Here is a 26,610-nt window from a genome sequence, read left to right on the forward strand (position 1 = left end):
CATCGTTACCCCCATCGAAACAAACTTTTGACCTGATAGCCCACTCCAGTCATTCCATTCTTTTTTTTTTTCCGGAAGATTTTATTAATTTTTTTTGACAGAGAGAGAAAGAGAGAGCGCACAAGTTGGCAGAGCAGCAGGCAGAGGGAGAGGAAGAAGCAGGCTCCCAGTGAGCAAGGAGCCTGATTTGGGACTCGATCCCAGGACGCTGGATCATGACCTGAGTTAAAGGCAGATACTTAACCGACTGTGACCCCCAGGCGCCCCTGTCATTCCATTTCTCTGTGCTTCTCATGAAACTCTTTGAAAGAGCTTCTCCCTCCTGTGTCTCCATGCCCTTCCGTTCCACCCAGGCTTTCCACACCCATCTACCCTCACTCACATCTGCGTTGCCAAGTCCAGTGGGCAGCGTTCAGTCCTCATCTTGCTGGGTCTTGCCTGATGGATTTCGTCCCTCTTGTTTCCTTGAGACACTTCCCTTGGTTTCCCCTCCACTTCCCTGTTTGTTCTCCTCTCTCCCTGGTTACTACTTCTCAGTCTCTGGCTTTTCTCACCTGGTGCATTTCGGGAACTTCCTAACTGACTTTCCCCCTGCCCTTTCTCTCCCCATGGATAGTTTTCAACCCAGCAGTGATAAGGATCCCATCAAAACTTCATCCTGGGTATACGGCCAAAGGGATGGGAAACAGGTACTCCGATAAGTTCATGGACACACGTGGTCATAGTAGCACCGTCCCCAAGAGCCAAAAGGCAGAGAGAGCCCAGACATCCATCAGTAGATGGATAAATAAAATGGCGTGGATAGTGGATAACGAAAATGACAATATATCCATGTAATGGAATATCATTTCGTCATAAAAAGGAATAGAGTACTGGTGTACAACCACAATGTGGGTGATCTGGAAAACGTGATGGGTAGAAAGAAGCCAGACACAAAAGGTCACATACCACATGATTCCATTTACGTGCGCTCTTCGGGGCAAGTCTGTCCGTAGAGACACCAGCCTGGGTTGGCCCACGTTTGGGGGAGGGGAGAATGGAGGAGGAACTGCTTCATGTGGAAGGTATTTTGCTGTGGCGTGATGGGAATGCTTTGGAACCAGAGAGAGCTGGTGGGTTTGTACAACGTTGTGAATGTGAATATCCCTGAATTGTTCCCCTTTGAAATATCTGGTGTGTCTTTTCGCTCCATTAAAAAACAACAGCATGCACTCGTCTGCAAACACCTCCACTGTCATCCTGCCATCGCCTGCAAGATCTCTGGCCTGTCCAACACCCCACCCCCCACGACGTCTCCAGCAGCAGCTCTTACCACATTCGCCTTCACCCACTCTGCCCAGCCCCTGTGGCCTCTGTGCTGTTTCCCAGCATGCCCAGCTGTGCTTCTGCCCCAGGGCCTCTGCACCTGCTGTTCTGTCTGCCTGGAATGTTCTTCCAACAGGCAGTGGGGGAGGGGCTCCCTCCTTAAAAGCTCCTTCGAGTCTTTGCTCCAACATCAGCCCCTCAGTGGAAATTACAACTGGCCACCCCTGACACTTTCCATCCACTTTTATGCCTGCATTTTTTGTCTGTTGCGCTCATCTGACATTTTATTTGGTGCCATTTGTTTTCCATCAAAGGTAAACTCCAAGGGCTGCGAGTTTTGCCTGGTTTATTCACGGTTAGATGCGTAGCACCTGGAACCACGCCTCGATGCCAGCAGTTAGAACTATTAATTTTAGAACTATTAATTACTTAATAAATACTTGTTACGGGTACAGTATGAACAAAACCCTTCCATTCAGTGATCTATAGTGCAGGTTTCCCAACTTTCTCTTTTATATTTGCTAGTTGAGAAGACCTTATGTCCCTTGGTGAGGGATGCTGCAAAATTCATAACTTTTTTCTCCCAAGCATGCCCGTAATGAGTTGGTCGTGACCTCTGAGCAGCTTTCTGGTTGCTGAAAATGCATCGCGGTGTTTACCGAAGCCTCGTTGTCTCTGCCTCTCTCATGACTGCAGTCTGGGGGGAAGAATATTTATCTTCTTGGAAGGACTGACCTAGTTTTAGAGGCGTTCAGCCCCTGACTGTGGTCTAGTTCTCAATATGTTCCAGTGCCGGTGACAGTCACCACACCGTCTTCCAGCGAGCTTCTCTCTGCACAGCGGGAGCGGGACACGCGGCCCCTTCCTCGCAGTGCAGAAGTGTGCCGGGCTCGCGGAGAGGCTCTGTTGGAATGCAGCATCGTTCTTGCCTTTGCCGAGAAAGTCCTTTCCTCCTAGACAAGGGCAGTGTCTTCAGGCCTTTCAAGAGGTAGCTTCCCCACAGCCCCTTTGCCAGAAGATCAAACCAGCCCGGGGCCTTTGTGCCTAGTCACACAGTGATGACAGCGGGCATTTCTCTTCTCTCTGGCAAGAGGAGCCCCCCGCCTTCTGCTTTGGCTCGGAGGAACAGGTCTCCAGCTTCCTCATTGTCCTTCAGCTTGTCATGGGGAACCTGGAGGTCTCTGAGAAGTGAGGGGCTGGTGAGCTATGTCATCAGCACCTCTCTCTGGTCCCACCTTATAGATCTGAGAGCTCCCTGCCCTGAGCCGAAAAGACATTCCAGAAAGCTCATGCTCTCTTCAAGACATGGTCTGGTGTGGAGATGGCCTAGCTTGTCCTTGTTCATTCCCATGGTGGGGAGAGGTTGTTGTGAACTTTCTTTCTAACTTTTTTTTAAACTTCTGGCCGTAGTATGCCTAGATCCCCAGTCAAAGGGAGCACGCTCGTGTGTGTGTGTTGGGGGGAGGGGAAACCCACTCACATCGGTACACATAACTCAGCATTGTGATTTCAAACCAGGAATCCTGTTTCACAGAAATTTTTGTGGTTCTTCAGCTCTTCATGACTGTCCCTGTTCTCTAATCCCCTGAATGGAGCTGGATATGGGGAGCAGAGCCATATGAAAGGCATCCAAGATGAAAATTATATCCTAGACTTGCACGTGAATGTTGTGGTCGGAGGTGGGGGTGTGCGCTGGCTGGCGTTACACGCTTGCCACCATTCCTCCCGACTTTGTATTTCTACCCAGTTCCTATTTGTTTGTTTCCACTCAAATTCCAAGGTTGAGGCTCTCCTGGGTTAGACCCAGTCTGGATCACTGATCTCAGAGCCTGGACTTTCTTTAAAGAAGTGGTGGCCCAGTCTCTGGCCTTGCCTTTCTAGGTAAAATATTTCAATATAAGTTGATAACTTTGTCCAGTCTAACTTACGAGGAGTGTGGGTTGACAACGATGGTGGTGTTGCTTTACAGTCACATAGAAGTTTTAATTTGCAAAATACTGTACCATCCTACCGTTTGATGAGGACAACGCTCAGAGCTAAGTTAGGCAGTGGTATAGTGGATCCTTGGTGGGTTTTAGCACTGACAGACTTGATTCAAATCCTGGCATTTGCAACTACTAGCTGTGTAAAGTTGCGCAAACTACTTAGGCCTTCGTAAGCCTCTATTTTCTCATCTGCAAAATGGGAGTAAGTTTTGACAGATGAGGGACATGATCTAATTTAGCTCCTAGTGAGATCACCTTGTATTGAAGCTGTATTGGTGGGTGGCAAGAGGAAGCAGGTGGTCCCTTTGGGAAACTGTCAGGGTGATCCAGGGAAGATGTGGTGGGAGCGTGGCCTGCAGTCAGAGCAGTGGGCATGACACGAGACGTGATCAGATTCTGGTTATATTTCGATGGTGGAGCACAATGGCTTGTTGATGAAGGGATACGAGGTGTGCAGGAGGAGGAGTCAAAAATGATCCTGAGATGTTTGTCTTGAGCAACTAGGAAGGTGGAGGTGCCATCCATCAACAGAAAAGAGGAGAGCGTGGTTCGATGGAGCAGGTATGACCCAACTGGAGGGGTGGGGGAGTGACGATCAAGAATTCTATTTTGGTTTTATTAAATTGGAGATTTTGATTAGAGACCCAAATGAAGAAACTGAGCAGGTAGTTGGATACACAAGTTAGATTTGGGAGGGAGATCTGGATAGAGATAGAAACTTCAAAGTCATTTAGCACAGACGTGATATTTAAAGCGATGAGACCACATGAACTCTCCAAGAGTAGTAAGACTGGAGAAGGGGAAGAAACCCTTCAGGGTTACGGAGGGGAAGCCAAGGAGACCAGGGAGGAATGGCTTATGAGACAGGAAGAAAACCAGGAGAGTGAGGGATCGTGGACACCACGTGGTCGCCATGTCAGATGCTGCTTATGGGCTCAGGGTGATGAGGACTGAGCAGAGTGGAGGTCACGGACGACCTTCCCAAGAAAGTTCTGTTGGAAGGAGTCTGACAGCTGCCTGATTAGATTAGCCTCCAAGGAGAGCAGAAGGAGAGGACCTGGAGATAGAAAACAGAAGTGATTTCTTTTTGAATTTTTTTTTTACAAAGGCTCTCAAATAAATGGGGAAGTAGTTGGTAGAGAAAGTAGGATCAAGAGAAGGGTATTTTTTTTTTCCTAAGGATGTGAGAAATGAGGAGAAATAAATGAGAAAATAGTTACAAAGAGGGAGAATGTATGATGTTGACTCTAAGTGTGAAGTGCTGAGTTCTAGTGCTGTGGTGAAGAAGTCGCCCTGGATAGGGCGTGGGGCACGCTACCTTGAACGGAAAGGGGACATCCTGTAGAGAGCTGAATCCTGACCACAGTGGGTTCATCAAAGAGTTTCATGTTTCTCACTTCAAGGAAGCCAAAAAGAGAAGTCCAAGGATAGTGCAATCGCTCAAGATTGTTTTCACGGATCCAGGCTTTTCTCCTTTTAGGATATATCCTTAACAGGTGGCTTTCACTTTCTTAGGACCAAGAGGGTGGCTTCGTCTCCAAGTGTTACATTTAATTCCAGGCCGAAATAAGGGAAAAGGTAAAGAGTGAAATGTATGTACCAGCTGAGTCTCATGTTATCAAAAGAATAATGGCTCTTCCAAAGCTTCCTGCCCTGTCCCCAGCCCTAGCAGGATCCCATGTACTGCCTCCTAGGGCCACTCTGAGCTGCCAGGGAGTCTAGTGGGTGAGATTTTTCCCCTGGGAAGCTGGCCATCTAAATTTTGGCTATAGGAGGCAGAAGATGAAAGATTATTGTTTATTTCAGTTAAAAAATTTTTAATTGATCTTTTTATTTTTATTTTGTAAAAAATATTTTATTTCTTTAGTTAACAGAGAGAGCACAAGGAGGGGGTGTGGGAGAGGGAGAAGTAGGCTCTCTGCTGAGCAGGGAGCCCGATGTGGGACTCGAACCCAGGACACTGGGATCATGACCCAAGCCAAAGGCAGACACTTAGCCGACTGAGCCACCCAGACGCCCTTATTTTTTTGAATTTGTAGTGAAAAACACCTAACATGACATTTACCATCTCAAGCATTTTTAAGTGCACATTTCCGTGGCATTAGGTATCTTCACAGGATTGTGCTACCACTTAAACCACCAACCATCCACAAAACTTCACATGGTGCAATCCTGAAACTCCACACCCACTGAATGGCTCCCTTTTTTCTTCTTCCCAGAGCCCCTGGTCACCACCATTCCACTTTCTGTCTCTAGGAACTTGAGTCTTGCGGTTACCTCCTATAAGTAGAATCGTACTGTATTTGTCCTTTTGTGATAGGCTTGTACCTTTGAGCACAATATCCTCATTATGTTGCAGCGTGTGCCAGGCTTTCCTGCCTTCCCTGCCTTTTTTTTTTTTTTTTTTTGAGGTTGAATAATAGCCCATTTCAAAATATTCCAACGAAGCTGCTGCACTTTTTAAAATCCAGTCCTCTGTTGATGGGCACTTGGGTTTCCTTTATCTTTTGGCTGTTGTTAGTCACACTGCTGTGAACGTGAGTGTACAAACACCTCTGTGAGTCCTTACTTCAAATTTACATATACCTAGAAGTAGCGTTGCTGGGTGGTATGGTAATTCTGTTTTTAATTTGTTGAGGAACTACCATACTGTTTTCGTTGGCAGTTGCACCAGTTGGCAGCCACCTGTGCACAGGGTTCCAGGTTCTCTGCATGCTTGCCAAACTTGTTGTTTTCTGGTTTTTGTTTTATTTTTGTTTTGATCTTAGCCATCCTAATGGGAATGGCGTCTTCTGGTTTTTAATGGATTGGGAGAGAGTTGGGATGGAGGGGAAGAGAGTTAAAAGACAAAAAGGATCAAATACAAGACATAAGAATGGTCTTCCTTCCACTGGGTGTCCAGATGTCACTGAAACCTTTCTGGAACTCTCTGGACACCTTGAGTCTAACTGGAAAGGAAAGCAACATCATCTCATGGGACAGAGGTTGCATTGGAGGCTTGGGACACCTGACTTTTGTACTCAAGGCTCCACCAATGCTGGACTTGGGGAGACTCTGTACAGTGTTATTTACCTATTTTACCTCCTGTGTGAGGAGGATAATAGAATATGACTCCCACCTTACATCAGAGCTGAGATGTTACACAAGATCATGCGTGTTTGAAATCTCTGAACTAAAGGCGTTCTAGGACTTCAGATCACCCAGAGATATGATGCATCCTTCATGTGGGAAGGTATGCCGTGTAGGAGATTTTGACTCAGATTCTTTGTCAGTGTTTGTCTTTTGCTGTCTCCCCTGGAAGATGGCATGATCCCTGAGAACAGGTGTTGTACACACAAGAACAGTAACAACTGTCAGTGTTTCAAACATTACCTTGTGCTACTCACTGTACTAGATGCTTTAGGAACAGAATTGTTGGTTTTCAGAGTGTGTCTCGTTCCTAAGACTGTACTGATGGTGTCTGTTGATTCAGTAGGGTGCTCTTAGGTTGTGACAGTATGTCTTTTTTTTTTTTTTTTTTTCTTTTGGATGTGTGGCCCAGGGGTAGTTGTGAAAAGTGGAGGTGACAAAAGCAAACAGAATTCATGGAGAGCTCGGTGTTGCCCCCTGCTGGGATTTCAGAATCTTTCCCATCAAAACATCATCAATAATGTCCTTGTCCTTCCTACTGTTATAACACACAAACTCTCTCTCCCTCTCTGTGGGTGTCTCTGTCTCTCACTCGCTCATAGAGTCCAGGATGCATACAGTCTTTGTAAGAATATACATCGTATTGGCCACGTGCCATCAAGCCAAGCCAGAAATTGTGGAACAAAAGGAATCTGTGCCCGGAATATCAGCTAAAAATATCTCAGTCCCTCTGCTCTGTTGTTTTCTGGGTATGTTTAAGAGTGTCCCAGGAGGCTAATGAGATGAAGGGAAAGGAAAACTGACAATTTTCAAAGGAAACCAAACCTTTAACTCCCTCAAAAGGAACGATATATTTTCTGTATGTCTGTTTTATGTTTCTTGCCATTTCTGCCTGTCTGTGCGACAATATGGAATGTCTAGAATACGAGTTGTGCCACCTTGGCTTGGATCGTTGGAATCCATGCCTTTACCACAGTCTTTTGCTCTGTGGTCGGACTCGTCTTCTGCTTTCCAGGTTTTGGTAAAGAGGGGGAGGGGAAGGAAAAGAAAGAGCTGCTAATAAGCAGGGCACACACCGTCTCACACACACTTTCTACTTCTTCAATGGCTCGGGTACTGGTGAAGAGCCAGGGAGACACATTTCCATCCTGGCTTGGGCCGATTGTAACTTCTTCCATTTCTGATCCCCGACCGAGCCTCAACCTCTGGCTGGCCCTCTCGGTAATGTCCATGTTCTCTGTGATTTGGGGTAGGTCATCAATGGTTCCCTGGCCTTGGTGGCTTTCCATTTCTAAAGTGAGGGAGGGGAGAGGTTAATCTCTTGGGGGGGGGATGGCTCTGACAGGGGAGCAAGGCGAGGAGTAGGGTGTCTTACTGAAGGGCCACACAGTGGTCAGTAGCCTTCGTAAGAAGCAGTCATCTGACAACTGAAGTGATAAGGGGCAAGGGTCTGTCCCAAATATTTGCCAGATAATGTCAGCATTAACCAAATAGCAACTGTTGGCTGTGGTTGGCTAAACATGGAGCTGCCGACTTCCTGAACATATGCTGGTGTCAGGCGTGGAGGTGGGTGTCGGTCGGCAGGAGTTGGCTGATGTCAATATTTACCTTGGGTTAGCGTGGACCATAGCCATAGTCGCCTGAATGAAATGCCATTTCCTCTCAACTGTCTGCTCTTCTGTATTTGTCTGTTGGTCTGTTCTCCAACAACGTATGAAAGGCTTGTTGAAGTTTTGATTTAATTATACATAGTCCCAAAGAACAAAGCCTTGGGACACACGTGAAGCTCTATTTCTGGCACCGTCGTCTGTCTTGAAATAAATGATCTTATACAGATATTTCCATGGTGGATCCGGTGACTTGATTTCAATAAGGGGAGTTCACAGTTGCTACTGACAGCAGCTGGCCTTGCCAGGTACTTCAAATCCATTGTCTCGTTTAATCTCCAGAGCATCTTGTAAGACGGTAACTATCTCACTGACGGATAAGGAGGCCGAGGCCCCAGGAGAGTCTAAGACTCACCCAGATGCTCAAGGGCAGAACCAAGATTTGCATCCGGGCGCTCTCGGACTCCCAAAGCCATGCTGTCGTCATTCTGTTGCGCTGGCTCGGGAAGAGATGCCTGGTAAGGACAAGAAAAGTACTTAGTGCACCATTCCGAGGTAAAAGCTGCCCACGGCCCGCGGTATTTTCGATGGGCGATGAGCCATGTGTGATCACCCTGCCGCTTCTCGGGGAGGCCAGCGCCTCACGGAGCCTCCGGGACGTGCAGGCATCATCCTCAGCCGTTCCCATCCCATTGTCCGGTCCTCCTCTCTGCTCCCCAGGAGCCCCAAGGAGACAGAGACTCTGATTGGCTCTGCCTGCCACTTATTGTTTTCCATTTTCTCCCCACTGCAGAGTCTTGAGACTGTCTCCTATAGAAGATCCTGCCACTTCTATTGTCCTTGCAGACTTTCCCACCGCCCCAGGCCCACAGGCTCCGTGGCTTATTGTGGTGGTGTTGGCTCAGCCTCAAGGACAGAGACCTTCAGCCAGCTGACAAGGTTGCTTGTGTCACTACTTCTAAGGCCACAAGCCATGCTTTTGCTTCCCCATACTTTTGAATGCTCTTCTCTCACCACTGCTCCTTCAGTGGAGCCACATGGTCTCCCAGACTCCCAGCAGCAGATTTCCCCGACAGACAGACAGTTTTGGCTGAGGGCCAATCCCCATCTCTGTGCCTGGATGACCTCAGTTACCAAGTCAACATGGCACTTAATGCGTGCTGCTATGCCGCCCCCTGGTGGAGAGGGTGGAAACTGAGCGAAAGCCCGATGACTGCCTTCAGGGGAAGAGTTCCAAAAAGACCCCTCTCCAGCTCTCTCAACCACAAGTTCATCTATTCCATTACAGCTCGTTTTGGTAGCGCCAGCAGCAAGATAGCATGATCTGTAGTTGCCAGCTGTCTAAGGCTAAAAGCAGCTCTGATTGTGTGTGTGCGTGTGTGTGTGTGTTGGGGCTAAAGAAGTACACAGCCAGTTGGCCTGCGATGAGAATTCAGGTTTTTCCACATACTTACTTGGTCTTCCACCTTTCCACGTAATTGTCTATGGTGTGGAGGCCTTGAGAAGCTCCTTTGGAGGTCTGCAGGACTCTAGGTCAAGGTTAATGGAGATCTCAGTCTTTCCAAACACGTACTCTGTTCGGGAACCTTCTGCCATGTCCTAATGGGTGCTCTCCGAATATTCCTGCTCAATCCTGAGGAATCTCAGGACCCTTGCCATGGGATGGTTCTGGGTTTGCATGAGGCTGCCCTGTTTTGCAGTATCCCTGTGTATGAGACGCTGTGTCATCAGCTATCATGACGGGGCATCTAGTATCTGGCGTCTGGGGGAGAGTGGGGCAGGGGTGGGAGAGATTGAAGGAAGCCATGGGAATAGGAGAAGAAGGCAGGTGTATTGAGAAGAGTCTGAAGCCTCAGTCGACCTCTTGGTTTTTACTTTGATATCAAGAGCAAGAAAGCATTTCATCTAACCGTGCCAGGGCTCTTAGGGAGATCCAGACAGATCCTGTGTAGACAGGCTAGGGACAAACCCTAGCTTGAGGCCATTTCAGCAGGTGGGAACTCAGTCCCTGGCTCCATGATATTGTCAGGGCTGACCCCCAAGTTCACAGCCAGCACCACCGGAAAGTTGACCTCTGACATCTTGCATTGTTCATGGTCTTCGTCCTGAACTACTCTCCCTACACTTCTTTATCTAATCCTGATTCTCCTGGTCTCTCACACTGCGATTCCTCATTTTTTTTTTTTTTTTACTTATTTCTCTCTCATATTCTATTCAACTCTTTTTCTCCATCATCATCGTTACCACCATGGTGGTAATTACCTTTTTTTTTTTTTTTTTTTTTTTTTTGAGGATTTTCCACACACCAAGCACTATGCTAAGCAGAGTCAATGCCTTGGTTCAATGAATTCTCCTTGGGACTCTACGAGAGATAGGTCCTTTTCTTACTCCCACTCTGTTAGGTAAACTGATGTCACTGTAGCCTGACCAAGACCATCTGACTAATAAGTGGCAGAGTAGGGACTTGGACCTAAGTTTTTTAATTACATCATCTTGTCTCTTGGTCCTATTTCCACACCAGTCCGTCTCTGGCTGCGCTTCCCTGGGTCTTTCTGGGCCCAACCCCACTGAACTATATTTTTGTCTGTACCTTGAAAATAGTGACCCCACCCCCACCAGGTTCCCTTGTGAAGGGGGTTCCAGCAAGAATTATCTTGTTTTGCAGTCATTTTGGAGTTCGTGTAAGATTCTTCCCATGGGGGTGTTGGGTCCTGTGGGGTCTCCCAAATACAATTTATTCCTAACCTAAATCCATGGAGAACAGACCCCTTTCACGGGTCCCTTCAGGTGCCCTGAGGCCCAAGAGCTGAGTAGCCTGAAGGGACCATCTCGGTTCCTAACCCTGCCTTTCTCTCACATGTCGGGGGCAGAGTCTCAGGACCTGGCCAAGGGTCCCCTGACATAGCCATCTCAGCTGCTTGATCTTTTCCCTTATTTCTTCTGTAGAAACAGCGCTAGAGAGGCTCTCAGTGAGAAGCAGAAGAGGGAGTCTATGCGTCAGACGCCTCAGTCTCTCTCCTGGGGGAGAGAAGCCTCATGAGTGAAGCTGAGTGAGGTACTGAGTTCACAGGGTGGTTCTACTTACTCTCCCCTCACAAGTTCACTGAGGTGCTAGAGAGAAGGGTTACCACAGCTGTTGGCTCCAGGTGGGTATTTGGTAAAGATTCATTCTCCGCCCCCCCTCCCTTCCACATGCTTCTCTCCCTTTGAAGTAAAATAACTGGGAGGCTGGAACACGGTCGGACTGTGAGGACCCCAGCATTCGGAATGGGGGGTGGTTTTCCTCAGATCACACCGCCGGCGCCAGAGCCGCCGTGTCTGGTCCTTCAGCAGGGCCCGCCTTTCTGCCGTGACTCCTGGGCCGTGACTCCCGGGCTCCGGTGCCTCCCGCCGGCCTTGGACGTGCTCCTGAGGACGTCCTCGGCGTCAGGCCTCCACGTCTGCTTCTTGCAGTGCCCTCGTCTCCTTAGCCGCAGAGTGGGATTCCCAACCCTGTGACAAAATCATGAATTATAAGAATGGGAGCGAATTAAGAAATCACGTCGCCCTAGTGGGTTTCGAGTGTGCCTTAGGGGCACACGGCTTTCTCCCTTCAGCATCTTCTCTAGAAAAATACCCAGAGGGATCCTTTTTAGAGCGAGTTGCTTGTAGCTGGAGTGTGCAGATGTGTGTTTCGTGTGCTTGTGAGCCCACACACGATCTCTTTGGGCCTTCGTTTGTATTTTTATAGATCCTCATGCATACACGTATGTAAATCTGTGAATGAGAACGACACGGTTCTGGCGAATGACCACGGTGTGGCCGTGTCACACCAGCACACCTTGTGGAGACCTGGACTGGGGTCGCGGCGGCGTGGGCTGCGCTGGCTGCCAGGTGTGGAGGGAGGAGGCGTGAGGAATAGAGACTCGCCCCGTCTGCAGCCCCTCCGTTCTCGGTCTGACACCGACCTAAGCAGTGCTTGGCCATTTGAGACAAGAAAGGGGAAGGGTGGTGGCTTTTCGGCGGGGCGGGCGGTAAAGCAGGAGCCCTCGAGCCCTGGTCCCCTGCTCCCGTGTGTGCTTCTCTGCTCTGCCCTCTCCCCACCCCCCGCCCACCAGCACGGGGCCGGGGGGCTGCGGCTGGGTCTGCCTTCCCTCCCAGTCCCCCGGCCGTGGTAGCGGGGCATGTGCTTTGTGTCAGGCCTGTGCTCTGTCTGGATGGCACCCTTGCATTCATCCCCCCTGCCCCAGGGGCAGGACCTCACTCCTGGGAGATGAAGTCGCACGCCCTCGAAGCGGAGACAGGTGGGGAGACGGGCTCTCACTGCTCTCCCAGGATGGGACTCGGGAAACTCCTAAGCATACGTTGCCATTTGGGGGCCAAAAGATATCCCCAAAGATCAAAATGCAGAGGCAGGGCAAATCAGACAGATGCAAGCACTTGCCACCCTGATAGATGACGAAGTGCCCCCCACCCCCATCCGGTTCTCATCTCGTCCGCTCTGATCCCACAGCGTTGGCGTCATTACTGCCTTTTGTATCTGAGCAAACGGAAGCTGCAAAAGGTGAAGCGCTTTGCTGCACGTCCTACGGCCGACTGCTTGCAAGAGTCCGAGCCTGCCAACTCGGGCTCGCCCACCAGCACGGGGAGGTGTCCGGCTCGTAGCTCGGGGATCCTACGAGATGAGGGAAGCAGGACCTTGAATGGAATTGAGGTGGAGGGCGTGGGAAAGTGCCAGCGGGAGGGGAGAGAAGGAGAAGGAGCGGGGGACAAGACCAAGGATTCCGGGACCCCTCAGCCAAGCGGGTGGGTCTCTCCTCGGGTGCCTCTCTGCGGCTTTCCCTCCTGCAGACTGCAGACGCGGGGCACTGTGGTCTTTGCTCAGAGCCTGTTGCCTGCCGGAGCCTGGAAGCTGCCTGAGGCCAGGGCAGCCCGGGCTGTGGACCATGCCGAGGGCGTTCGCTAGAGGAAGGAACGTGCTAACTGTGGGCTCTGTCTCTGGGATGGGCACTGCCCTGGGGGCTTTTCCATGAGCTAGAGGGCGTTGTGCCCATTTTAGAGGTGAGGGAATCCAATGCAAAGAGGAGATAAGGAATCATTTGAAGAATTTTGAGGGGCAGGAGATTTATAATGGTAGGAAAATTTGGGAGTTATGACGTATGCCTAGATGAGCTCAACCCTTCTGGAAACCTTGTCTAGCTTTTCAAGGGCATGGCCAGTCTGCCGGGCTCTGAACCCAGAGCAAGGTCTCATTAGCATGCAGAAGGGGAAGGAACCATGGGGGCCGCCATCCAGGGCATTGGGAAGAGACAGGCTGTGTTTTAATTACGACCTGGACTTTTGAACAAATCCTTTTCTCCGCTTGTCTGAGCCTTAGAGAAAACAACTTGTGGGAGGTGTGCTGTCGGCAGCTGGGTCCACAGTGGTACCCGGACAGCTGTGTACACATCTGGCACACAGGTGGTGGACGGCCTGAGCCTCTTCTCCTTGAACGGCTCGAGGGTGAGGGAGGGTCACAAGAGTCAGGGTAGCGAGGTGAGGCTGACCTGGTCCTTACCCAGGGCCGGCGAGCTGGTGGACAGAAGGGACAGACACAGGTCTGTGCTCCCGCTTGCCGTGACCGTTTCAGGATCGGAGCCCAGACAGCTCCTGCCACTTCCTCCAGCCGCTCCCGAGTCAACACCGGGGGCTTTCTTTGCAGAGCTCCCCCGACCCTCCCTTCTCCAACTTGGGGGAAGTTTTTCCGGAGAGGGGGATGGAATTAGCAAGGGTGGAGGAAGGGGAGGGGATTAACAGGGGAGAAGCTAGACAAGCACAGATGCTGCCACCTGGGGCCGCGGTCTCGAGAGCTTGTTGACTCCCTGGGCGCGTTTGCCTTGAGTCTGTTTAACAGTTCATTCCGGGGGAGGGGAGGAGAAGGAAGGCTTCGGGGACAAAGGGCCTTGGACCAGCTCCTGGAAGAGCATTGATTAGTTTGCTCAGGTTGGCAAACAGTGGCTGGGGACTAGGGGCCGGGGATGAACTGGGTGATTTTTCTGCACGAGGCATGGCATGGAAGGAAAAGGCTGCTGGCGTCTGGGGTCGTGGCTCAGGGCTGTTGCGTACCTTGTCGGGGGCGAAAGAGCCCCACCGGCCCCTTGGAAGTCGAGAGGCAGAGGGCAGGGGGTTTCTCAGGTGCTCCTGATGGCCAGGCAGGTGGGGGAGGGGCCGGTGTGGGGGCTCCAGGCCTGGGTTGAGAGAGAGAGAGAGAATGCAAGCTTATCCGTTCCGTTCCTGATCCCGAGCTGGGCTGGAATCACCTGCCGGCTGGCTTCTGTCCCGGCAGGCTGTGTTCGTGGGAAGCAGCTTCATTCTCTTCTCCAAGCCTGGGCTTCCTTCACCCCAAGACTTTGAATGGCTTCCATTTTTCTTTGGCCAACCCCTGTGCAGCCCTTCCTTGGGCACCCCTCCTTCTCTTCCTCTTCGCCCTCAGTACTGTTCCTTTCTTCCAGGAAGCTTCCACGATAAACACACTGGGAGTCAGGAGCTAGGACGGCTGTAGAGCTGGGAAGTGATTCTGTTCTCAACACACACTGGCTTGATGCCTTCCTATTTTGCATTGACCAGACATTGTAGTGTTGTTATATCCCGTTTCCCACAGGTAAGTGTCTGTGGGAAGACATTATTTGTATTTTGTTTGTTTGTCTGTAGTTTCTCTCAGTGGCCTGTGAGCTCCCAGGGGCTGGGGACTTGGTTTTGGACAATTATGTGCCTACAACAGTGCCTGACACTGAGAGGGCCTATATACTCGTCCATAGAGCCTTGTTCACGCACGTGAATGTTGCCGGGGCGGTGGCTCCTCCCCTCCTGGTGCACGGGACGGGCTTCCCAATGAGCCAACGAGTGGCAAGAAGAGTAGACTCGTAAGTGAACGTGTGAGCGAGCCTTTGAGATGGGGTTGGCCGCATTTCGGCCATGATGGCGGTTGGCCCTTCTATGAGAAAGTGCTCTTCTGTTATTCTGCCTCCCCGGGCCCCACCAGCCAGGGGCTCATGAGCAGAGCCCGGGTCCGCTTGTGTCTGTCTTTGCGAAGAGAGGAGGGGCGGGGAGTTTTCCGTACTCTGGCCATCCATTGCCTCCTGCTGCCATCCTCGCCCTAAACCGTCTGAACGGCCTGTGTCTGTTGACCCCTCTGGTATGTGAAGACAAACAGAGAGAGTGTGTGTGTGTGTGTTGAAGATTTTATTTATTTACTTGTCAGAGAGCACAAGCAGGGGGAGCAGCAGAGGGAGAGGGAGAAGCAGACTCCCCACTGAGCAGCGGGGCCCAAGCAGGGCTCGATCCCAGGGGCCTCATGACCTGTGCTGGAGGCAGATGCTTACCTGACCGAGCCACCCAGGTGTCCTAAGAGAGTGGTTTTGAGAGAGATTCTTTTCTGCCTGTTGTGCTACTACTGAAAGAAAGAAAGAAAGAAAGAAACAAACGACTTGTTTGTTTTGAAGATATAAAAATAATGAGTGCTATAAGGAGTGAATCCCAGAGATAGTTTCAGGGTGTATTGTCTCTGTGCTTATGCCAAAGGGGTTGCCAGAGACAGTTATGTTATCGTGAGGCAATTTATTTTTTATTTTTTATTTTTTTAAAGATTATTTATTTATTTATTTGACAGAGAGAGAGATCACAAGTAGGCAGAGGGGCAGGCAGAGAGAGAGAGAGAGGAGGAAGCAGGCTCCCTGCTGAGCAGAGAGCCCGATGCGGGACTCGATCCCAGGACCCTGGGATCATGACCTGAGCCGAAGGCAGCGGCTTAACCCACTGAGCCACCCAGGCGCCCTCATGAGGCAATTTAAAAGAAGAAATAGATCTTCTTTAAATTTTTGTCTCTCAGACTAGCCTGAACTGTTACTGATTTGGGTTGGCAAGGAGGGTGGAGGAGAAGAGTTACTTTATTGGGATCTACTGGGTGGCAGCCTCTAAGGGAGGCTCTTTACACGTGTTATTTGAGGAGAACGAGCCAGATCCATGGGTCACGTCAAGTCAACCTTTACTGAGTACCCACCATGCACAAGAGGTTGTGGGTTATAGAATTTTCCACAGTCTTCTTGCAATACAGGCTGTTGGCAGGAGAGGCTCCAAGCACGGGGGAAGTGAAAGGGTAAGACGAGATTAAGATGTTTCAAGTCAGCAGGAAGGAGCAATTCCCCTAAGGTTTCTGAAGCCAGGAGAGGTGCTCTGGCCTCACACTGTAGCAACATCCCGAGGACAGAGGTGCAGAGGGGACGAGCCCCACTGGTGGTTTTGCTGGCTGCTGTTGGTGTAGCTGGTAGCAGACCGCAGCCTCTGGATCTCGCTGACTTATTTATTTATTTTTTTAATACTTTGTTTATTTATTTGAGAGAGAGAGAGAGAGAGAGAGTAAGCATGAGTCGGGGGGTTGGGAGCAGGAGAGGATCTCAAGCAGACTTTGCTCTCAGTATGAAGCCCAAGGCCGGGCTCGATCTTAACAACCCTCAGATCACGACCTGAGCCAACACCAAGAGTCAGACACTTAACCAACTGAGGTACCTAGATGCCACACGTTTGGTATCTTGAAACCCCTCCAGGAGTGCAGCCCAGACAGATCACGCAAAGGTGTTTGAAGGAGGGGCCGTTGCTTCAGACCAGACCAGGGCAGGGCAGGTCGGGGCAGGATTCAGGACGCTGGGAGCTGCTGTGTTCTGAAGGGTGGGTGGGATTCGACTAGATTAGACGGAAGAATGGGCCTCGCAGGAGGGAAGGATAGGCCTCTCAGGGGGGCAGAATGGCCTTAATCGGCCCAGCGGCAGGAATCAGAAACGTGGGCAGGGGCGGCGACATCACCATCACCGCCAGCTCTGACTTCCAGGAGCCTGGGAACCACCCCCCCCACCAGCTCCCCGTACCCACGCTGCGGCTCCTGTCCCCAGCTCTCTGGTTGCCTGCTGCCACCTGCTAGTGCTGGCCCTTGTCACTGGCAGCGGCTTTCCCTCCCTCGTCTGCCTCCACTTCCACTCTACCCTTCATGCTACAAAGAATTCCTTTGCCTCAACAGGGCTCTTAGCCCGTTAAAATTTGTTCAGCGACTCCCCATCCCTTGCCAGTGATGTCCAGCCTGAGCGTGTGAGCGGTCACGACGGGCCTGCCCAGCTCCCCTTCTGGAGGCGCCCCTCCTCCAGCATGCTCTGGCCTCCCCTGCCTCCCCCTCCTCCAGCATGCTCGGAGCTCCCTGGGCTTCACACGGGCTGTTCCCTCTGCCTGGGATCCCTTCCTCCGGCCCTGTTCTGCCATCAGCCTGCCCGCCTTCCTGTCTTTCCTTTGATGAAGATTTCCAGACCTCCTAGCAAAATGCAAATTGCCCTCTGCGCCCCAGGTTGTTCTGTGCCCCTGAAACCATTACCTGGACGAGCCATTAGCCTGAGCTCATTTCCGAAAGGCATTTTCTTTTACTCACCGTGGCATCCGCTAATACCTGCTGCTTTGGCTGGGCATAGACGGGCTCCCTCTATGTGGTTTGTTGGAAATAACCGAAATGAAGTGAGAAGTGCCGAGAGGGAGGCGGAGTGCGTGGAATGCCAGCTCGGGAAGCTGGGATTGCAGTTTCTGTCTCAAAAACCAGATGACGCATCAGAACGCCCCGGCCAGCTTGCTAGAGGCACATTCTGGGCCCCCCGTTTTGAATACTGATAGGAGGAGATGTGGACGTTTGTGGTCCTTTTATTTGGTTTCAACAATAAGCTTCCCCAGGGATTTCGGGCAGCCTCCCGGCACCCAGGTGCAGACCTCCGTTTGGGAAACACTGTGTGCCTCTGCCTCTGCTTTTCTTAAGCCTCTGTGAGGCACTCCCTGAACTCTTCAGTTCCACCCCGTCGGGGAATACATCACCCAGATTTCCGGGGTATTCCATTCCGACCGTCTTGACCCTACTTCTTGGAGTCCTTTTTTGTGGGCGGCGGGAGGGTAGCTGGGCCCGATCAGACTTTTCTCCATGACCTTGCTTCCCTTTCTCCCCTGTCGCCAGGCTGTTTGCGGTCAAATGTGGGGGCTGCTTCGAGGCGATCGCGCCCAATGAGTTCGTCATGCGGGCCCAGAAGAGCGTGTACCACCTGAGCTGTTTCTGCTGTTGTGTCTGTGAGCGGCAGCTGCAGAAGGGCGACGAGTTTGTCCTGAAGGAGGGGCAGCTGCTCTGCAAAGGGGACTATGAGAAGGAGCGGGAGCTGCTCAGCCTGGTGAGCCCGGCAGCGTCAGACTCAGGTGAGTGCCTCGCGGAGGGCAGCAGGGATTTTTGGTGGGGGTGGGGGTGTGGGACAGTGGGGTGAGCTCACGGTCTTCACCGCTCTCTCCCCAGAAGCCCAGCCATAGGGGCAGCCCAGCCCCATGGCAGAGCAGCTGTGTGCATCCCAGGCAGTGTCTTTGTGGCTGGAGGGATGTCTTACTGGTCAGGAATTGTTGTGAGGACGCCATGTGACGCGTGACCTCCAAATTCCATGGTGCACGACTGGGAACACATGTGTTCACAGGCTAACGGGAGGGACTCCGAGTCAGGCTGAGGGTCTGCAAGTCACCTGGGATCTGCCGAGCTGAGCTCCGGGCTGCAGAGCAGGCTCGGGTCTGCTCGGCGTGGTTCACGCCAGGATACCGGCTTGAGACACAGCAGCCACGGGGCAGGGTCTTCTCTCGGCGGCGACGGAGGGGACAACCTTACGAGTGCATTTCAAGCCTCTGGTCCTGTCACGTGGGCTAACAGTCCACTGGCTAAAGCAAGTTCAAAGCGCAAACCCAAAGCCCAGAGGAAGGGAGGTATACCGCACGCCCCACAAGGCCCTGCTGGGGATAGATACATGATACTGTTAAAGGGAAAGGAGGCACGGGAACCAGTCTTTCGGTCTGTTTCTCCGTCTGTCATGTGGGAAAGCTGGAACCTACCTGAGGCTCGGTGGGTCATGGAGAGAAAGGAGCTGGAATGTGCTTGTGCCACCCAGCCGACCCCCACCCTTCCTGCCTTAGAGCTGGGGAGAGAGGGGATGGGGAGCTCCAGTGACTGCACAGAGCGGGTTTTGGAAGGCCAGAGAAATTGAATTAAGCGTCCAGCTTGAGCATGTGTCTGTCCCCACCGCGCCACGTTTGTCTGGCCTCGCCCCTCCCTTCTCCGGATCCCCGAGAGCCCCGTGGCCTTCCTGACTCTTGCCATTGCCCCTGTCATTGCAGCCCCCAGAACGTGGCTGTAACCTCCTGCTGCCCACCTCTTGAGCCGCTCGGGGGCCTCTGAGACCTCCCGCTCTTCCTCAGCCTGGCTGGACCCCAGCCCATCAGCGTCCCCCGCTCAGCTCCGGGCCTTAAACTCTCATTTTCCCTCTGCCCCTCTCCTGGACTCTGGGGTCTTGCTGGCGTGTTCTTTCAGCCTCGGTCTCGGGGCTCTTGCCCCAGGGATGACTCTTCATCCCTGCGGCTGAGTTGACCCTTGACTCCTCCTCCTGGGCCACTCACCCCACTTTATTGCATTTGCTTTTCTGGCTCTTTGTTGTTCTTGCCAAGCGCTAAGCCCCGAGAGGGACGGCATGTGTCTCTTTCGCCACCGTGTCCCCAGGGCTTAGCACAGGCCTGGAACACTCAGGGTGTTTGGTAAACTCTTACAGGAGAGAGTAAACTCTTGAAACAAAAGCACTGTGGCAAGACACTTGTATCCAGGGACTTTGGGGACAGGTGGGGTGGGGCCAACCCCCTCCACCCGCTGGCTGCACTGCTTAGAGTCATGTGCCTGCGGACAGCTTCCAGAACCTCCCTAAGCCTCAGTTTCCATAACCATAAAGTCACGAAGGTCATGCCTCCCTGAGAGTTTTATTGCGGGGAATGAGAGAGAAGCCCGGCACGCACTCTAGGCCGGCGGGGACGCACACCTGTCAGCGGCGGAAATTCATTAGGCGGCCGTTTTGCGTCCCTGACCTCCCCGCTGGTTCTTCTTGCCTGACTCTGCTTGTAAGCGGACCCCTGGACAATCGCAGCTCCGCCTGTCTTCAAGTTTTCCTGGATTTGTCTTAATTCAGGCAGAAGCGGTTTCTCCTTTACAGGAACACTGCCCCTGCCACTTCAGGAATATCCTGCTGGGGTAATTGGGCTCCTTCTGAACCAAACTTCACGGCCTCCACTCCGTATAAGAAGGTCAGCTCGGCCTGGATTCCCTCTTTAGGTGTCCCCAGCCACTGAGGCCTCCTTCCCAGAATATTGCAAAATCTTCAGATTCCTAAAGGGCTTAGGCGCTGTGGTGATCAAAATGCCAGTGTTTGACTTTGAAAAGAAAGGCACACCCGGAGGGACATGTCATTTTCTCTCACATGGAAAGACGTGCTGTGGTCTAGCCCTGGCTGGCACGATTGGGTGAGGCTTGACTATGAAGTTATGCGGTTGGCCCTGTGTTCAAGATGCCCAGATTTTAATTGACTACAGAGTTAGGGTGAGGCATGAATGTACCGTACCCCACGTCCCACACCCTGTGCAAAGACAAAAAAAAAAAAAAAGCTGGATCTGAGCAGTATTAATAGAAATAAAATGTTCAGAGCATGGGAACTGCTAGGTGCTCCCCTTTTTGACCCCGTTTTGAGCAACACATTCAGTTGCGAGCATTTTCTTTTGAGGCTGCTCCAGACACAATAGAGCTTTCTGGTTCATTTATATGCACATTCATTCGGCTGACGTACCTTGAGTGCTTGCTTTATGCCAAGGATGGAGTCGGAATGGGAATGACGAGAAATGATGTGGGGGGTGGGGAGATCCCTAAATCACGTCCGATGAAGGAAGTGTAGCTTTTTAGGCTAGAAAAGGAAAGATGACACGAGGACATAATTGTCGTCTTCCCAGGGTTGGATCGGACCTATTTCTAACTTCAGAGGGCAGACGTGGAATTCATTCAATTATTTAACAAAATCACTGAGTATTTACATTATAGATAGGAAGGTAAAGTCCAGCATGGGACTCGACATGGGAAGTGTTAGAATGTCATCTTAATTATTAGAGCTAACGAAGAGTCAATCTGCTCGAAGAGCTGGGTGGTCCACTTGTCGAAACTAATCTTGGCATGATGGGAGAGGGAATGGTTTGAGAGGACACCACGGTCCCTTCGACTTGAAAAATCTATCCTTGGTTAATCGCTTTAAGCAGAATGATATTCGAGTTTCACTTAGAACCAAGTACAAGTTCTATACCCCTCATTTCATCAATTACATAAATATTGCCTGTCTGACATCATAAAACGCCATGGGCCAAAGCCTGCCTCACTAAGGAGAGGATAAGCTTCTAAGAATCAGGATTGTAGGTTTTCCTTCCTTTGTTCCTTCAGCAAAGCTTAGCCTGATGCCAGGAGGAAGTGATCAATAAGTACTTAATGAGCAGAATTAAATCTTCGAGGAAGGGAGTCCTCCCCGTGTGGGGGGGCTTAAAGAAAGCAAACAGTTTGAGGACGCGTCCCAGCACAAACACGGTTCTGCCTCTTCTCTCCGTCCTGAGTGCCCTCCTTTCCTAGGTACTTGGTAAATATTTGCCAAGTGAATGATTGAATGGGCCGTCATCTTTACGGTTTTTATCAATGACTTAGATGAAGACACGGATGTCAGGTTGCCTGGATTTGCTGATGACACAAAGCTGGCAGGGAAGGAGGGCGGGGCCGCTAAGATTCTCCAGGTTCAAGAAGATTTTGACAAGCTCACAGAAGAGCACAGTCAGCAAGAAGAAATGGAGCCACTGGCTTGCGAAATTCAATAGTGATGACGTGGTATAGGGCCTGTCGGGGCAGAGTTCCATCCTGGAATTGGGGGTTTCGTTGGGCACAAGATCGGTGGGAGCCACGAGGAATCATGTGTTAATACAACTGTAATGTCCCTGATCCCTGACATGCAACTATTGCTCCAGCTTTGTATGGCTTTGTATGGCTTAGTGGCTTAGGTCTTGGTCTCATTTTAAGTAGTGCCTTTTATTTTATTTTATTTTATTTTATTTTTAAAGATTTATTTATTTGACAGAGAGATCATAAGTAGGCAGAGAGGCAGGCAGAGGGTTGGGGGGGAAGCAGGCTCCCCGCTAAGCAAAGAGTCCAATGCGGGGCTCGATCCCAGGACCCTGGGATCATGACTTGAGCCGAAGGCAGAGGCTTTAACCCACTGAGCCACCCAGGCGCCCCTAAGTAATGCATTTTTGGACATCCCTGACGAAGTAGGGAGAGGGTCCAGAGGACAGCGGCTACCTTATGGAACCATAAATGCCTAAAGAAACTCTGTATTTTTGGTTCTATGAAAATAAAGCTAAGGGAAGCAGGGGAGTCCTACCCAAGGGTGCAGACCCGTGTCATGGGGACGAAATGACAGATTTTGGCATCCACCAAGGGGCAGACTAGACCCTTTATGAGAAGTGGAAAGGCTTGTCTCTTTACCTTTTAATCACAGTGGGTGGAAGACAAGACCAGCATCCCCTAGGGCCGCTTAAATGGAGGATTCTGGAATCTGTGGCTTTCTGATGCTGACTGTTCTGACTTACAGAAAAGCATGGGACACATCTGCAGCTCTAAGGGACAGCAAATTCGGAGAGCTTCAGCTGCTGGGTCTCTTTTCTGGTGTGGCCAGAAAGCTTTCATCCTGCTCCCTGCTTGCCAGTGGCCTGGAAGCAATCTCTCAGGAAGGATGGAATTCGTAGCTGGAGTCTGACAATTTTCTCTGGGCTGACTGGGCAACAGGGATGCCCGGGGCCTCCAGGATTGACCTAGGGATGTTCATCCCTGTGCTTTCCTCCTCTGTCAGAGAATCACACGGGTTTGAGAGGCTCTCCAGTTCACACTCCCATCAGATGCTCACGAGGCCTCTGTTGGGGTGTCTCCAACCATGGGGAATGCTTGGCCTCACATTCTGAGTGTGGATTGTCGGAATTGTTAGAGCCCCAGTGTCTGTCTCCACGTGCAGCCCCAGTGTTGGCCTTGGTTGTGCTTTCTAGAACTCACAAAACCAGCCAGTCTCCCTGACACGAGGCAACCCTTTGCATTGCAGAACAGAGATTCTTTTATTCCCTGGGTCCTCTCTTGTCCTGTTGCGTTCTTCCCCCTTCTTCCAACTGTCCCGTGGAAGAGAGTGCTCTATGTGGACGCATGGCAGTCTCTCTAGAAGGTACCATCCAGAAGGACGTGACGTCTTCAACATGTAGTCTAAACTAGCACAGTGCTATTACTGCTCCTTGTCATGCATGTCTGGTTCTATTGACGTGGCCCATGATTTCATTGGCTTTGTTGACCTGGGTGGGGGTGGGGCTTTAGGCTGATCCTGGGCAATCATAGCTGCTCCTGGCTGGGCCATGTTGCAGGTCTTAGTGATCTACCGTCTTCATATTTTGACACCAGAGGTCATCTTAGAGTGTCTTGTGCAGCAGTTTTAAAAAATTTTATTTTGAAATAAAATGTTAGATTTATGGAACAGTTGCAAAGTAAGATAAATTGTCACGTAGCCTTTCGCTGGCTTCCCCTAATGTCAGTGTCTCACACTGACCTGTGCGTTTTCCTAAGTGTGTCATGTGAACTAAGAAGTTAACATCATCCAGTACTGTGCACTAGACAATAGAAACAAAAGCTATGCCTTGATTTCACGAGATTTTCCACTAATGTCTTTATGCATCCCAAGATTCAATCCAGTCCAGGATACCAAGTTGTGTTTAGTTTTTTGTTATTTTTACATTAAATTGATTTTCCTTTTTATTCATTTTTGGGATCACCAAGGAATGTCTAGTCAGAAAATTGCATTTTTTTTGCCCCTCCCTCCAACAACATCTTTTATATTTTATTCCCTTTTCTTGCCCCTCACCAGGGACTCAGGCTGTGTTGTTGGCTCGTTCTTTCTGGGGTGTGTTCGTTTACCATTTTAAGGTTTTCTTTCTTGAGGACCAGCATGCATTTTAGATTACGCCAAGCATCGATTCCTTGGCCATTATATTCTTCCCAGTTTCAAATCCGTAATTCCTCTCGGTTTACTGACTCTTTCTTGGTCAGAACCAAAGCCCAAGCAAGTTGGTCCTTGGTTGGTCCTCCATTCTTCCCTTTATCTTCTGAGAATTGAAGGGTAAGGCAGGTTAAAGCAGGGCTCTCTCTGGTGCTCTGCTTTTGTGGAGGGATTTTCCCAGAGGAAGCCCTGGGCCATGAAGGCCCCATCATGAGGCTGTCTTTCTGCAAAGGAGGTTTTATGTTTCAGATAAATACAACGATTCCGTGGCCTCTGTTTTTCCAGTTGTCCAGATTGCTTGGGGAGGCTCTGCCCCTTCTTGCCTTGTGGCTGACACTCACCGGGCCTTTGCACGGTGCCTGGTATGCAAACAGGTGCTCAGGACACGTTTTCTTATTGTGTGAATAAATTAACTCTGTCCTGTTCCTGTTAGCCTCTGAGAGCCGTAGTAGAGAAGCATCGATCTCCAGTATGGCTTCTTGTTACTCGGCCTGGAAAGCAGATTCTTTACACATCCTGAAGTTTGGGGATCCTTCTTCCTTCTTAATTTTTCTGAGGATATGGGCTTTTGCTGGTTTAGGAGATGCAGATGCTTCTCTTGTCACTCTAATCGTGCCATGCATCTCTTTCCCCTTCTTTTCTGGGTCAGGTTTAGACATTTGTTTTAATTTCCTTCCACAGCCTTGGAACTGATTTTTTTTTTTTTTTTAATTCGTGATAGAAGCATTTCTTTCAACCTCTCTTGGAACTCTGGGTCTCCAGTAAATTAGAGCAGAGGGGTAGTGGTCACCTCGTAGGTTTTGGAAAATGTCTGACTGTCCTATAGGATTATAGGACTTGTCAGCTCATGGTCATGAATTTCTGAACGCAAGATTTGAAAGAAAAAGTCAGCAGGAGGTATGAGGAAGTGTCTTCTTCCAAATGCTAATGCAAAGGGTGTGGGGTCTAAAGTTAGGTCGGAGGCTGAGTCTTGCCTTATAGTCCCAGCACTCCCCGTGACCTTGGGAAAGTTTCTTCCCCTTCCCAGGACTCTTTCCGAGTCAGTGAGAAGCGATCAAGGGCCTGAAACTTGGTCCATGTCATTGGTCTAATCTTCCAGTGCAAGGGCTGGGGAGCTTGTGGCTCACACACGCATTTCACCCAAGAGCCATCATTTTACAGACATCTCATCTTCTGTCGTTGGTGCTCTGTTTCAGATGCTTCTGGATAGCTAACCTGGGGCCATTTGAGGGTAGTACAGAGAGAGAGAGGGCCTGTGATTTGGGGTGGCTAGGATGTGCAAACTACAGATGGACTGAGTCACCCCATGGGCCCGCACGTCTCAGAGGGGCTCCCCAGTCTCTGAACACTGGAGCTCATCCTGCATCCTGGAAAGTCTGTGCAAAAGGCCAGGAGGACACAGTCTTGTGGTCACTTCGGGGACTTAATGTGAATTTCAAGCAGGAACAGAAAGCATGTGTTGACCTGCGCTACCATTCTTTTATGGACTGGGGAACTGAGGTTTGGAGGGATTCTGATTTGAGCTCTCTTGAGTCCCCAAGTATCTTCTTATTTCTAAAGCTGACAGATTCTGGGATGTGGTCATCCTGGGGTGGCTCTCTTCGTGCTTCTTGGTCCGAGGGTGGTGGTGTATCTCCCACCTTCAGATGAATGATTTGGAGTGGATTACGTTTCTCTTCTGCAGCACTAGTCTTTGAGTCCAGGAACGACATTGAACCTGACAGTTACCTGTTAGTGAATTCATTGTGTTCCTGAATTGGCCTGTTAGGATCGCTGTGTTACCCAGTGTAATCTATTTACATCCTTGTGGGCAGCCACCTTATCAACCTTTAACTCAAAAGAGATTTCTTATAGATGTCTGCATGGTCCTAGGCTCTGTGCTAAATGCTGTGTTTCAGTTGCAGAAAAAAAGGGCAGATGAGTTCAAGAGTCCTGAACAATGCAATTCAGAGAAACATTTCAAAGCCGACCTCCTGATGCCAGGGGAACAGTGGGGTCCTGATATAGAGCAAGACAAAGAGGCTGAGAGCTGGGAAAATGGACAGCCTCGAAGCTAGTTTCGTCATTCTTTCCTTTAAGAAACAAAGGGGTGAGCCATTAAAACAACAAAAACCTTACTAGATATTAAAATACTCTGATAAGTAGTATAGTTCTTTAAAAAAACATATTTCAATTGTACTTTATTTATTTATTTATTTTCCTGTAAAGCGGTATTTTCAGAAGACTCCCCAGCAACGTTTTCTGGAAAATTATAGCTACAGATTGGCAAAAAAATATACATATATTTTATCATTACCTGTTATACACATGTGTGTGTGTGTGTATGAAATAAAGTTTCACCACTTAGATAGACTTACTGTCTACATGTTGATATTTTTCATTCTACTTATTTTTTCATTGTAGTCTTATCTCTTTTAATGTTATAACCCACCAAAGGATAGTGACCTGAAGTTCCAAAAATACGGCTTTAAGGGCAATTTACTTATAAACCCTTTCCCCAGCTTTTAGAATCGGTGTGGATTCTTCAAATTTCAAGCCAATAACTATGTTTTAATCTTCTATATATACCCACCTATGTCAGGTGCTGGGAATAAGACCAAAGACACAGAAGAGATCATGTGGCCCCAACGACTTGGCCCCGTGCCC

General features: G+C 50.2%; 1 protein-coding gene across 1 annotated transcript in view; it reads left to right on the forward strand.

The window, feature by feature from the left end:
* LMX1A (LIM homeobox transcription factor 1 alpha) overlaps positions 1-26,610 on the forward strand; it is a 155,170-nt gene that overhangs the window by 86,797 nt on the left and 41,763 nt on the right. The window contains exon 3 of the mRNA XM_082702599.1: positions 18,021-18,253. Coding sequence (XP_082558725.1) covers positions 18,021-18,253 — 233 coding nt within the window. The remainder of the gene's footprint in view (positions 1-18,020; positions 18,254-26,610) is intronic.

The sequence above is a fragment of the Mustela nivalis genome, assembly GCF_964662115.1.
Source record: "Mustela nivalis genome assembly, chromosome: 16".
In the NCBI taxonomy this organism is placed as follows: Eukaryota; Metazoa; Chordata; class Mammalia; order Carnivora; family Mustelidae; genus Mustela; species Mustela nivalis.